At 47.0% G+C, this 14,191-nt stretch overlaps 1 protein-coding gene across 7 annotated transcripts in view; it reads right to left on the reverse strand.

Annotated features, from left to right (window-relative positions):
• The window catches only part of LOC130516281 (DNA (cytosine-5)-methyltransferase 3A-like), a 28,160-nt gene extending 14,857 nt beyond the window's left edge, over positions 1-13,303 (reverse strand). For 2 of the 7 annotated variants that reach the window (XM_057017240.1, XM_057017239.1), the window contains exons 1-4: positions 13,107-13,303; positions 9,534-9,757; positions 4,722-4,829; positions 97-220 (exon numbers count right to left, since the gene is read on the reverse strand). In XM_057017240.1, coding sequence (XP_056873220.1) covers positions 97-220; positions 4,722-4,829; positions 9,534-9,602 — 301 coding nt within the window. In that variant the 5' untranslated portion in view covers positions 9,603-9,757; positions 13,107-13,303. Of the gene's footprint in view, positions 1-96; positions 221-1,675; positions 2,125-4,721; positions 4,830-9,533; positions 9,758-13,106 lie in introns of those variants that run through there. The other 5 variants (XM_057017241.1, XM_057017243.1, XM_057017244.1 and 2 more) reach the window with 5 other exon arrangements.
• Between the last annotated feature and the right edge of the window lie 888 nt (positions 13,304-14,191).

A 14,191-nucleotide genomic window follows, 5' to 3' on the forward strand; every position in this document is an offset into this window, starting at 1 on the left:
AATAGCTTGTGGAAGTAGTCAAAGTGCACCACAAGGGCCTGCTGCTGTAACTCACACCAATCAGACATGTTTAATTATCATTAGATGGGAAGGTACCCTTGTTCCTCTCCGTTTGTTCTAGTCTCCGACGCCCACGCCTTTTGCGAGGGGACGGGGAGGGTTCTGGTTCCTCGGGCGGTGTCGGGGGTGCGTTGGCACAGGGGTCAGAAGTCGCCATCTCCTGGGAAATGAACACAGCGTAGATCTGAGGAACGTGGCGCTGGCTGTCGTCTGGACTCATCAAAGGGTTCGACTTTTAATACACACATAAACCCATGCACACATTTAGGCCCACGGCGAACCAAGGCCGCATACATTAGTCTGCCTCGTTAGCATAATTCCAAACAGATCCATCCAGAGGAATGAGACCACATGGGATTAGTAAAATAACCATACATGAACTCCATTAATGCCGTAAAAAATGCTGATAATGTGTAATTCAAATAATAAATCAAGCTTAAAATGGTGATCATCGTATAATAGAAACTGCACGAGTTGTTATTATTGTTGTTATTAATTCATGCACCAGAACAGACGTTATAACAGCTGCACTCTGGTTACAAGAGCTCATGGTTTAGAGCTCAGTAGTGTTGATGTTGTTATACTGTAGTCGTTACAAGACCAGCAGGCTTTTTATCAGATGAAAAACTTCTAACTTGTCCAATGTAACGTCCAACTCGACGGCTACGTCTCTGCTAGCTGGGACGAACGAGCCCCCAAAGACTAATGAGCAGGTGAGGAGGCCTGTAAAAGGCTGAGCACATCCAGGGTGAAACGGGCCTCCGGGGCAAACTTTACGACCCCGGTACACGTGTTTAACACTGGCTACTCAGACTGGAACGGGGCTTTGAAACTGTGTTGGATATTTATTGTGTCATTGTAACATACATCGGGATCATCAGGAGCAGCGTATCGGCACTGCTGTTATTACACCATCATCATATATTGAATTAAGCGTGCTCAAGAACATTTCATTAACATCTGAAAGGTCTCAACTCTTTTATAGAGCCACTTTACATAGAACTGAATTTGGAGGGGAGGAGGGGTTTGTCCCCAGCTCAAATGGCTAAAAGTCACAATAAATGTAAATAAAAGCTCAAAAGAACGAGAATAATCCAATCAGTCAGTCATTCAATCAGTCATTCAAACACTTGAACATCATTTTGGTAGAAACATTTTTAGAGTGTTTGTTTGAAGGCTAAATGCTAAAGCTAACGCTGAGTGTAGGCCTCATTAGCAAGTTAACCCTAAATATGCACACCATTCTTTTAAAAACAAACTCTTCTGCTAAAATAACCATTCCACGTATAACGTTTAATCAAGTACCGAAATTCAAGATGATGACGAATACGCGCAAACGCAGGCAAATAATTTGCAACTTGCTACAAAAAATGGTTCTGGGTTAAAAAATAAGCTCAGCCGAAGGTTTACGACCCTAGAAAATAATCAGAAGAATGGAATGGCTAAATCAAGATGAATACATGTCTTTAACTCAAAATAAAATGAGCGTATTCAGTCGCCGTGCGCTCTTTGCCTGAGCCGTATACAATTTTAAAGCTGCATAAAGAGTTGATTTAACATTAGAGCCTAAATCAGCACCTACGACTACTTTTTAAGCAAACAACTGACTACTTACACATTCAGCAGAAACAGTAGGATCTGGACTTGCAGTCATCTTTTTGGTCACATGTTGAGTTTCAATAAAATTCAGCCCATGTTTGGTCCAAAAGAATCCTGAGCGAAATATCTGGATGCCTTTGAACAGCTATTTGTTTCCACGTTCTTCACAAACAAGCCATTTTGACTAAACAGGAAGTGGCGTACGCTTCCTTCTGCGAGAGCAGGTACATTAGTTGGGTTTCACGGATCGGCAGCAGCTCCATGCAGCTTTAAAACTGAGATATGGCAGAGTGGAGACGCAGGCTCGGCACGCAACCTCCCTGGTGGAAACGGCCGTTTTGTTGATTTCACCCCGCCAAACAACTGCACTTCCTCCCCCGTCTGCGCCAAACTTCAGCCTGGGTGAGATCGCGTGGAAAGTACCCGACTTTACTCGCTCTAAAATAAGCTCCCATGCAAATCCAGCCAAGGGCAATTTCTAGGTTGGATGAGACACTGATGACCCGGTGTGTGTGTGTGTGTGTGTGTGTGTGTGTGTGTGGGGGGGGGGGGGTTGGGGGGGGTCACGGTGCATCTCCGGCCAGATTCAGCAGTGATGTCATGGCAGGTTGTTGTTGCATTTCTGGCAGCTTTTGGGGCTGTATGTGCATGTTAGACTAGATGAAAAGGCTTTTACTTCCTGGTAACCAGCTAGTTCCAACCCAACGTGCACGTGTTTGGAGCATGGAAGCAGAGCGGAACACCAAATATTAAATATTTCAGTGAATGCTGTGTGAATATTTGTCTCTAAACATGTTCAGACAAATGAAAAACTCCTAATTAGTTCCTAGCGAGGACCCTAATTATTATCATTAAACATCAGACCACCATGAATTCACGTGTGAATTCAGGCGTGCACAGCTGTGATTATACAGCTGTGAGCCAAAAGGGCACGAGGCAGCGCCGAGCAGGAAACCCCCACCAAACAAACTGGATCCCAACTCAAGATGAGGAGAAAATAAATCTTCACACCTCACGCTTGCAGAGCCTCAGTGTGAGGCGTTCAAGAACGTCCGGAATAAAGAAACCTCTGGGGATTTTCCATGGCAACACTGCGTTCTTCGGAGCTTTATTAAGTTTATGTTGCAAGACTTAAGAGGTGTGAGTGGGTCAATGAATGGTGAGTATTCCTGCCTCTTACTGGGACTGCTGGGACCGACTCCAGCACCTCTGGACCCTGATTAAGAAAAATGATGTTCGGATGCATCCAGGGGAGTTTAGTTTGGGAAAATGACTACAAAGAATATGAAAAACAGTTGCTAATAATCCAATAAGGTCAGGTTTTATTGAAAGATTGTCAGATTATTATTGCTTGTGACATTATTTTACAATGTTGCCGTGACCACTGAGTGCAGACAATAAACCAGCAGTGGTGTTCCAGCATCCTTTAACTGGGCCAGACGGTGCGTTTAATGGAGACCCTGAACACACTAAAGGTTGATTTAAGTTACACAAGAAAAGGTCGTGATACACCCCAACGCACACACCGAGAGGAACCACCAGCTGCTCCACACATGAGAGGAGAGAGACCGGAAGTGGAGCCACATTTAGCCTCACGGGATAGAGAAGACGGGAAAAAGAGAGAGAGGGAGAGAGAGGGAGGCAGGGAAATCCAGGAAAGGTGGGAAAAAGCTGCAGTGGGTGAAGCAAGAGTGAGGTTCACAGCTCACAATTCATGGCTCCATGGAGTCACTGCAGGAGTGGGAGAGGCGAGCACTGCGCACGTGGTGAACGTGTCATCGTCATCACGGGCCGAGTCAGCGCTGACCGCTGGGCGGTATCACTATCATTACTGATGCTGCTGCTGCCATGGCAACACGCCAGGGACACCCCTGAACAGACACGTTCCAATTCAGCCCTGAATGCAGCACTGGAAGAAACACACACATTCCAAGCTCGGAATTCCAACACAAGACGTCTAATTCAGCTGACATTGCTACTGTTTCCCTTTTAGTATTAATGTATTAGAGTTTTCTTTTATTACCACTCAGCGTTCAAAATCAGCTAAACTGGAATCTCTCACTCAGCAGAGGATCCAGAGGATCCAGAAGATCCAGAGGATCCAGTGGATCTAGAGGAGCCAGAGAGGATCCAGAGGATCTAGAGGAGCCAGAGGATCCAGAAGATCCAGAGGAGCCAGAGAGGATCCAGAGGATCTAGAGGATTCAGAAGATCCAGAGAATCCAAAGAGGATCCAGAGGAGCCAGAGGAGCCAGAGGATCTAGAGGATCCAGAGGAGCCAGAGGATCAGAGAAGATCCAGAGGATCTAGGGAGGATCCAGAGGATCTAGAGGATCTAGAGGATCCAGAGGATCTAAAGGATCCAGAGGATCCATAGGAGCCAGAGAGGATCCAGAGGATCTAAAGGAGCCAGAGGATCTAGAGGAGCCAGAGGATCCAGAGGATCTAGAGAGGATCCAGAGGATCTAGAGGATCCAGAAGATCCAGAGGATCCAGAAGATCCAGAGGAGCCAGAGAAGATCCAGAGGATCTAGAGGATCCAGAGGAGCCAGGGGATCAGAGAAGATCCAGAGGATCCAGAGGAGCCAGGGGATCAGAGAAGATCCAGAGGATCTAGAGGATCCAGAAGATCCAGAGGATCCACAGAGGATCCACAGAGGATCCAGAGGAGCCCCGTTCACCTTCTGTTAATCAGTGCTTGTTTGATGATTCTCTCCTTCACTGCTGCTTTAAGAACAGGGCTAAAGTAAAGCGTGCTAACGCTAACGCAGCTTCTTCTGACAGAGGTGCACCAATAACCACAAGCGTACGTGGAAACACATGTTGGGGTCCAGCGAGACTTCAGAACTCACACCGACCAACACAGCTCAACACACGTTCAGGCAGCAAAGGCCACCACAACACGATGTGTGTGCGTTCATACAAAAGTGTTTGTGTTGTGTTAGCAGTTAGCATGATGACGAGGGAGAAAGGAGAGAGGGAAGCAGCAGGACCGTTGAGGACGTCTGCTGGACTCAGAGGAGCCTGAGCGGCCGACAGCAGCCTGTAATGGCAGCACTCACAGGAAGCAGCTGTTTACGTTTCCTGCCAGGACGGCCCACTCTGCGCTTGCTGCGGGGGCTGGCTGGGGTCCCCTCCTCTGGGCTGTCCTGATCCGCTCCATCTTCACTCTGCCCGGTTACAGAAAGGTCACAGCACCAGTTAACAGCACTAGTTACCAGCACTAGTTACCAGATCCAATTAACAGCAACAGCAACAGTTACCAGAACCAGTTACCAGCATCAGTTAATATCACCAGTTACCAGCACCAGTTACCAGCACCAGTTACCAGCACCAGTTAACAGCACTAGTTACCAGCACCAGTTATCAGCACCAGTTAATATCACCAGTTACCAGCACTAGTTAACAACACTAGTTACCAGCACCAGTTACCAGCACCAGTTAACAGCACTAGTTACCAGCACCAGTTACCAGCACCAATTAACAGCACCAGTTAATATCACCAGTTACCAGCACCAGTTAATATCACCAGTTACCAGCACTAGTTACCAGCACCAGTTACCAGCACTAGTTACCAGATCCAATTAACAGCACCAGTTAACAGCACTAGTTACCAGCATCAGTTAATATCACCAGTTACCAGCACTAGTTACCAGCACCAGTTAATATCACCAGTTACCAGCATCAGTTACCAGCACCACCAGTTACCAGCACCAGTTAACAGCACCAGTTAACAGCACCAGTTACCAGCACTAGTTACCAGCATCAGTTACCAGCATCAGTTAACATCACCAGTTACCAGCATCAGTTAACAGCACACAGTTACCAGCATCAGTTACCAGCACCAGTTACCAGCACCAGTTAACATCACCAGTTAACAGCACCAGTTAATATCACCAGTTAATATCACCAGTTACCAGCACCAGTTAACATCACCAGTTACCAGCACCAGTAATATCACCAGTTACCAGCATCAGTTAACAGCACCAGTTACCAGCACCAGTTAACAGCACCAGTTACCAGCATCAGTTACCAGCACCAGTTACCAGCACCAGTTAATATCACTAGTTACCAGCACCAGTTACCAGCATCAGTTAACAGCATCAGTTAACAGCACCAGTTAATATCACCAGTTACCAGCACCAGTAATATCACCAGTTACCAGCATCAGTTAACAGCACCAGTTACCAGCACCAGTTAATATCACCAGTTACCAGCACCAGTTACCAGCACCAGTTAACATCACCAGTTACCAGCACCAGTTAATATCACCAGTTACCAGCACCAGTTAATATCACCAGTTACCAGCACCAGTTACCAGCACCACCAGTTAATATCACCAGTTACCAGCACCAGTTAACAGCACCAGTTACCAGCACCAGTTAATATCACCAGTTACCAGCACCAGTTAACATCACCAGTTAACATCACCAGTTACCAGCACTATTTAACCCACCACAACTTCACCATTCATGCTGCCGCAAAATTAGAATATTTGACTGCAACAGAAATAAAAATGGTTTCTCATCTAAAATGGTTTCATTCATAATGACCCCCCGTCCTCCCTCCCTCTCCCTCCCTCCCTCTCTCTCCTCTCTCACTTCCTCCCATCCTCCCTCCCTCCCTCTCCTCCCTCTCCCTCCCTCCCTCCATCTCTCCCTCCCTCCCCCTCTTTCCCTCCCCCTCCTCTCCCTCCCTCCCCCCCTCCCTCCCTCTCCTCCCCTCTCCCTCCCTCCCTTACCCTCCTCACCTCCCCTCTTCCCTCCCTCCTCCACTCTCCCTCCCTCCCCCCCTCTTTCCCTCCCTCTCTCTCCCTCCCTCCCTCCCCCCCTCCCTCTCCCTCATCCCCTCTCCCTCCCTCCCTCTCTCTCTCCCCTCTCTCTCTCCTCTCCCTCCCCCCCCCCCTCTTTCCCTCCCCTCCCTCCCTCTCTCCCTCTCTCTCCTCTCCCCTTCCCCCCCTCCCCCCCCCCCCCCTCCCTCCCTCCCCTCCCTGGCTAAATAAGCATCACTGTTGGTGCAGAGAACCATTAAACTCTGAAACAAACAAGCAACTTCTAAATTTAGCGACATCATCATTTGCCCAAACATAAAAGTCGATGTTACTCGCTCGTTCTTTTAGTCAACAAGTCTTCCGACTCGACTATGATAGCAATGATTCTGAGTAGCTTGGTGGAAAGACGGGCGACAAAAGTAGCTCAATTATTCTCTACATATAGGGTGGTTTAATTATTCATTAACCTTAGCGTGAAGCGGATGATAGAGCTGTTTCTAGATGGGGCCGTTTGTGGGCCGGGCTGTGACGGGGTGACCAGACAGCCTTCGCTGCCTGCTGTCAGCCTTGTGTTGTCTCCTCTTGTTGCCCCTCTGTCGGAGCTTTTGTTGCTGCTGTGACAGTGGAGTGGTTGCTAAGGTGCCAAAACTGCTTAGCAACTGTCTCCGATGGGGCCACCCTGCTGACTAAACACCCACTAATGTAATTTCCCCTGGCAATGAGCATAGCAACCGGCCGGAGCAGATAATACTCGGCCTCCATTCTGCCCTCCGTCACCCAGTGCCAGGATGAGAACATACGTCCCTTTTTCCAGGTTTGCTGCCACGTTAAGCCTACAGCTAAGATCCATTTAGTTGGATTTGTGGTTTGTGTAGAAAAAAAATCAAGCCACAAAGCAAAATTGTAAATAAATTTTAACGCTTTATTTTTCTATTTTGATTTGTTAATTGACAGAATGAAAGCGGACGATGACAGAATGGTGTTTACCAATACACCACTGACTGACGGGCCGAGCCTACACACGGGTCAGCGTGTCCACGCTGGACATCTCTGGTCTATTTCCGTCTCTGGGCAGGTTATTTTAGGACACCGCAGTTGCTTAGTAACCAGACTGCAAACGAGGGAGGCAGAGGAGGATCCCGTCAGGAGCAGACAGCTTGTCCTCTTTCTTTTAACCCCATCCCCTCATCATCCTCCTGTTCTCTATCAGGATCACGTCTCGCTTTTGAAACATAGACTCAACTAATCAAAAGGTGCATAACGCCGTTACGCCGTCGCACACAGGAAACCAGGGGCATTAAGGAATCCTCCACGCTGCACCCCAAAGGCCTGAGGTGTGACTAAATGACCACTACTGTTGCAAAGTACTAGCCCATCGAAGAGGACGACCCATCAGCCACTCTGCTTTTAGAGCCTAACTGGAACATCTTTGCTCCATGCCAGGAAAATAATAACCTCTGCATCAGAACGCTGTTTTTAATAGAAAAATACTCTGGTCAAGTCCCACTGCGTAAGCGACAATAATTTACGCGTGCAGCCACACCCGCTGCATGCTGGGTTAGAAGTGGCGTCCCCCAGGGCTGCATCCTCAGACAACACCATCTCTAGCTATATTGTCAAAAGTAATGAGAATTCATCACCCAAGTCTTTTAAAACAACTGCTTAAAGAGCGCACAAGCAAAGCCCAAAGATTGTTGGTGACTACAAAATACCAGAGAAAAACAGCTGACAACGTTATTCAGGCGAAATGTTAGAACAGTTTTAGGGTTTCGGGAACTGACATCATGAAGCGACCAAGGTCAGCAGACGCGTCCACCCAGGAAGAGAGAGACAACAGCAGCAGCAATTAAGCCAAGAGCAGCGCTGTTATTCCCCCATTGAGCACCTTATTTTTGATGCTGGATGAAGTCAGTTTGAGGTGAGGACACCCCACTGCTAAGATGTTAGCATGCGTCTAAGAGCGGAGGTCTTTTCTACGTTGGCAGAGGACGGCGTCCCTCCCTGTCCTCAGGCACTTGCGCTTCTCTCCAGGGTGACTTCAGTCTTTGACTGATTTCAGCTCCAGGAAGCTGAAGCGCCACCAAATATAGTCGAAGGAATATCTATAAGGGTTGTATATGTTGGCCCGCTGCCAGCGCGAGGGCTCTGAAGCAGCAGGACAGACTGAGACTCAACCCCCTGGTTGATGGACAGCAGCTGCCCTGAGACCAGGGGACGGAGCTTTGTGTGAATGTGCACGTGAGTGAGGATCATTTAGTGAAAATGGAGACAGCCTGAGACCCTGAGAGCAGGAGTTTCAGTTTAGGAGTGTTTGGATTGGTTATTAATAACAGCTGTAGTAATCGGTAGCGGCGGTTGTAATAATATCGGCGGCTACAAAAACAACAGTTGTATTAAGTTATTAATAAAATCATTAATATCAAGAGTGTTAAAGACAGCAGACGAGGAGACGCTTTTCTGTGTCCTATGGCTTCTTTCTGCTCAACACGAAGCATCATTCTTGCTATCTGAGGTTGGAGTCGCAGCAATGACCATATAGAACAATTGTGAATGAGAAAAAAAGCAACCGAGTTGGTGAAACAAACGCACCTTCAGTCACCATCCGTATACCTGAGCAGGACGTCTGTAAGTCAGGGAACGGGTACAAACGAGTCACCGAGGGTTCCCCGGACTTTCACTGTGTCATGATTAGAACTACGGCAGGTGGAGACTGAGACGGACGAGACTGTGCACACAACAAACGTCCACCAGAAAAGTCTCTTTCCTGTCAGACTATCTACAAGAGACCAAAAACTCATTTGCTATCAAGTGAAGCAGAACAAATCTGAATGTTCTGAGCAGGTCCAGTCAGAACTCATTCAGCATTGGAGCAGTTTTACAGTGAAGGAATGGAGGGAGATGATCCAGGTCCAGATGAACCAGCCTGACTGAGAACTGGACCCACACACACTCAGCGAGGCTCATAGTGGCACAACGCAGTGACTATTTGTGCAATTACTTATATTACACTAATGGAAATGGGGTATTAAGCATTAATAAAGAAGCACTGAGTTTGGTGCAAAAACCCATATGTTCATGCCCGGTGACGTAACGGCCCCCTCACCATGTCATTGGTGGCGTCATTTTCGGGCGTCTGGGGCGGCTCGGTGGCAGCGGGGCTGTTGGACGGCATGGCGGAGAGCAGCTCAGTGGAACCAAGAACAGACAGTGGCAAAGGGAGCAAATCAAAACATGGAGAGGCCCTCAGATGCACCAGGTGCAGCTTCTTTCACCGTCTGTGACGCCGTCGGTCATCCGGTGCTCGCTGGTTCTGTCCGGCCTCCTTTTCTGCACAAGAGACGGAACACACAGCAGAACCGGTGAGACTCTACCCCAGGCATGGGCAAACTACGGCCCGGGGGCCACACGCGGCCCGTTAAACGTTTTAATCCGGCCCGCCAAACGTGAAAAATTAAATGAATAAACCTTGTTAATGTTATATTTTCACTGCAATTCTGGTGTTTTCCCACTAGAAAAAAGACAGTCAGGAGGAGAGTGATGGTGATATCCTGAAGGATAACAGAACTTTCAGTGCTTTAAAATAGAAATGGTTATTAATTTTTTTTAAAAAGGCACATTTTATTCATTGGATTTTAAGTGTTTTAAGACTCATTCCAAAGTCAGATATTTTGTTGTAATGCTTCTCTTCATTTTCATTTGAAATTAAAGCACATGTTTTCTCCATATCCCAAGATGTGTATTTTTTCTCCAATGAGGTGAGGTTACCAAAGCACTCCATCCATCCATCTGCTCCTGGTCCGGCCCCTCTGTCAAATGTTAGAACCCATTGTGGCCCACGAATCAAAATGTTTGCCCACCCCTGCTCTACCCTGAGGACAGATGTGTGTCAGCCGTCCATATGTTCTAATTGAAGTGACCAAGGGGGGAAACGATATAAACAAGGTCAACAAACATGTTTGCAACATTACAATCAACTGGGATTTCACCTTGAATGACCAACAGAATGAGCCAGATGTTGTAAATGTTGAAAGCATTAGCTCACTTTAATTTAGTGGCGTCTATTAGTGCGGGAAAATGGAGCGCAGCTAAGAAGGACCAGCGCAGTGAAAAATCAGCCATGTGTGAGCGTGTAGGTCTCATTTTAGCTCTCTGCCCTCGTTACTTTGCACAAGAGCAATTAGATGACAAGCTTATAGAGCACGTTGGAAATTCAAGTTGTGAGCGATTAAAAACGGCAATATAGCTGCTTCAAAGCTGCATATCATAGACAGGTTCAGTCGTGAACGCTGATTGTGAGTTTACACTTCAGCAGTGTTACAGATTGATTTGGAATATTTGATCAGGAGTTGACGAGGAAGCAGGTAAAACAAATACAGAGACAACATTGGCCCCCACCCTGATGTTCCTAAAGAGAAAAGAGAAAGGTGAGCGCCAACAGAGAATTAACAAGCTCTCTAAAGCTGATGCTAATTCTGTGTCCTACAACCAAAACAAGCGCAGGTCCGTCAGACAGTCTTACGATCTGATACCACAACATGCATGGAGCGGAGGAGAGCCAGTGTTAACCTGGAACAACATTCAGCTGTGGGCCTTAACTGCTCCCAGCGCACCAGCATCATGTTACTACTCAGAATTAATGCATTCTCTCCGGCCACGTCCGGTTGTGCATCCTAATGTAATAACGGACAGGAGATAAGCAGCATATCAAATATACAATTCCTGCTGTATTGAAAATGATCTAAACTATAATTAATAACCATAGCTTAGCACTGTATTTGCCAGAATTCTTCACGTGCATGAGAGTTTCTGGCCGTTGTTTTTTGCACCTCTGCTCAGGAGACACGAGCTCAGACTTTGTGTCTTTAATGTGGCTAAAACAACACTTTCGACTGATATGAGCACAGCATGTGTGCAGCCAATATGTCTGGCCTTCCTCAAAATGCACTGTACAGTGTGTCAGCCCTCACGCTGCGGCATTATATCATCTACCCTGAAGGCAGAGGAAAGACCAGGGTGGAAACTTTCTAGAGATGGGTGTAGAGTATCCACCCCACACCCCCAGGGCTCTCTGCCCCAGCACTCCAACCAACTCCTGTGAGTCCTCTGTATTAGGGTCACTTAAGACACACTATCTTCTTCAGATGGTATTCATGTGCTGATTGAAATTGTTTCAGGGAGAAGTGGTTTAAATTAATCCGCAGGCAAAAGGCCCAGGCAGAAGCCTGTAGTGGTGGGAGGAGAAATGGTTGCGCAGTGAAAAAGCTTTAGAAGTATGTCAAGGTAGTAAAACTTTGATAGTGATGAGACGGGGGATCGATGCTGTGGCTTCAGAATAAAAGCACGAAGTGCCTGATTAACTTTTCCCCTCTAAATCTCAATTAGTTAAAAATGATGATGGCCCAGCTACAAAATACAGCAGAGAAAAGCCAGAACAGTAATAGAAAACTCTAAGATGTTCAACTTAAATATAATCAATAAAACGAAAGTGAAACGTGAGAACATCTCAGATTAACTAACAGAAAATGTGGCACTTAGACGCCCACAATTACCACTCGTATGATTATAAACCATTACAATGTCATATATTATGCATTTGTCTACTATCAAACAGAAAATCCATTATTGATAACTACTTGGCAAGTATATTTTTTTTTAAAAGGACATTTGTAAAATAAATTGATCAATTATATTACAGATCCTTGTGTGTACATAATTTACAAAGTACGATCGTAAATTTGAATTCAGTAGTTAGCAAATAAATATTTCTAGTAACCTGTCAAGTAGCAAAATATTGCTAGTTGCATCTAGAAACGTGACATCTTGATTGGGACACTTTTGACACTTTCTGGAGAATAAATAAATGAAGTAAATGTACTAATGTGAGATGGAGTAGCTTGTTCTGACAGTTTCGCCTCATCCAGGTTCTACATAAAGGTTAGAGGAATCTGGAAGCTGACGAATCATTCACAAAACTGGGATCCGATTCTTCCAAAGGCGACAAGCACCGCCAAGCTGAACGCTCTTACCCTTATCGGTACTTTTATTTTTCTAAGACAAAAGCGGAAGTGTCGTAATTGTTCCCGGTACTTTAAGGGTACCAGTTTCATGACAATTAATATTGGGAGCGACCTCACGCGGCCTTTACCGGACAGCCTCTCAGAAACGGTGCATAATCCCGGCGGGCGTGTGTGAGGCGTGCAGCCGGGGACACACGCACACACACGCACACGGCTGAGTGTGTAGTGGTGATAAGCGTTTCTGGGTCAGGTAAAAAAAAAAAAAAAAAAACACGCTCTCAGGACAAATGCACTCAGTAACCTCCGCGCGCGCTCCCGAGCGCTCGCTCCGCGCGCTGATGTGTCCGTCTGCATCTGGTGAGCGACGAGGACGCAGCGCGCCGGTTCGACGCTACCTGCCGCGCTCGGACGGAGCTTTAGCGGGCGCGGGGCGACGTTAAACGCGCCGCTGTTGCGTAACAGCTGTTTGTTTGCTTCCGCCGTCTGAAAGAACTCACCAAGTTCGCTCGCGCCGTGCGGGAAACGTCTTCACGCGCACATCATTTGCTAAAACCGGAGCAGTGGCTTGACTCCGGAGCGCGCGAGAGCCGCGACTTCCTAGGATGACTGTCGCTAATTTGAAGCCGCGCGCTCACGAGCTAACATATATTTATATTTACCGTGTCGTCCGTCCCTGAGGCGCGCGGACCCTGATGGTCGTTGCTCTCTCTCCCCTCTCGTTCACACTTGGGCTCTCTCTCTCTCACACACACTCTCTCTCTCCCTCCTCGCGCTCTGCTTTAGCTTATCTCTGCCTGTGGCTCGCGCTCCTCCGCCTTCTCTCTCTCTCTCTCTCTCTCACGCGCACGCACGCACGCACACACAAACCGACCTGTACGAACCGCAGAGGCCGCCGCACCGGCTCCTGCTGGGTCCTAGAACCCGCCCGTTGCAGCCTGTTGGCCGCCAGACCGGAGCCAAACAGGCCGCAGCTTCTGATCACGTTCACAAACCTGTGTGACATGTAACCTCGCGCTGTATGGACACGTGCCACGCGCACAGTCAGGCTAAAACAATCCGGTTTTCACCAATGTTGAAATCGGATTAATGCTGCTAACGTTGGTCGGATTTTAGGTCTCGTTTCGCCACGCATTTTTTCAGCGGTATGTCACGTGACTAAATAGCCTTTGACCAGTCGAGTTATAAATAAATACGTTTATGTATAATATAAAAACTACGAAGAGGTATTTAATGGGACATCCGCGACACATTAAACGTGCGTCAATAGACACATGACTATAAATGCGCATAAAATGTCTTTGTGGTCACAATATTAATGAATACACTGCTTTCATGTAGCCTGAAGAGCATTGTTCGATACGAGCTTTTAATATGATTTATTCTTCATGTGTATGATATTTTAACTGAGGGTTGCGTTCACGTCTCTTAGTAAATATGTATTTTAAAGCCGCGGGTATTTGGGGCAGGAAAGGTTAACGGTGGTGTTAATTAAGAGGCCGACCTTGTTCATATTGGCTCAGTGATTCATCTGACACTTAGTGGAGCAGAGCCCACGATAAACACAGCATGACCCCCCGATGTGTCAATACAGCTGTGCTCACGCCAACCAGCAAATATTCGAGACTGACGCCATGATGCTCTGTAGTTTTCCCTACAGTCTTTAAACGCATCATCTGAAGATAACCTTTGTAAAACAACATTTCTGCTGAAAATACACTTTTAAACTTCTATTCCCGCTCCCATC

This window comes from Takifugu flavidus, chromosome 19 (assembly GCF_003711565.1).
Source record: "Takifugu flavidus isolate HTHZ2018 chromosome 19, ASM371156v2, whole genome shotgun sequence".
Classification (NCBI taxonomy): Eukaryota; Metazoa; Chordata; class Actinopteri; order Tetraodontiformes; family Tetraodontidae; genus Takifugu; species Takifugu flavidus.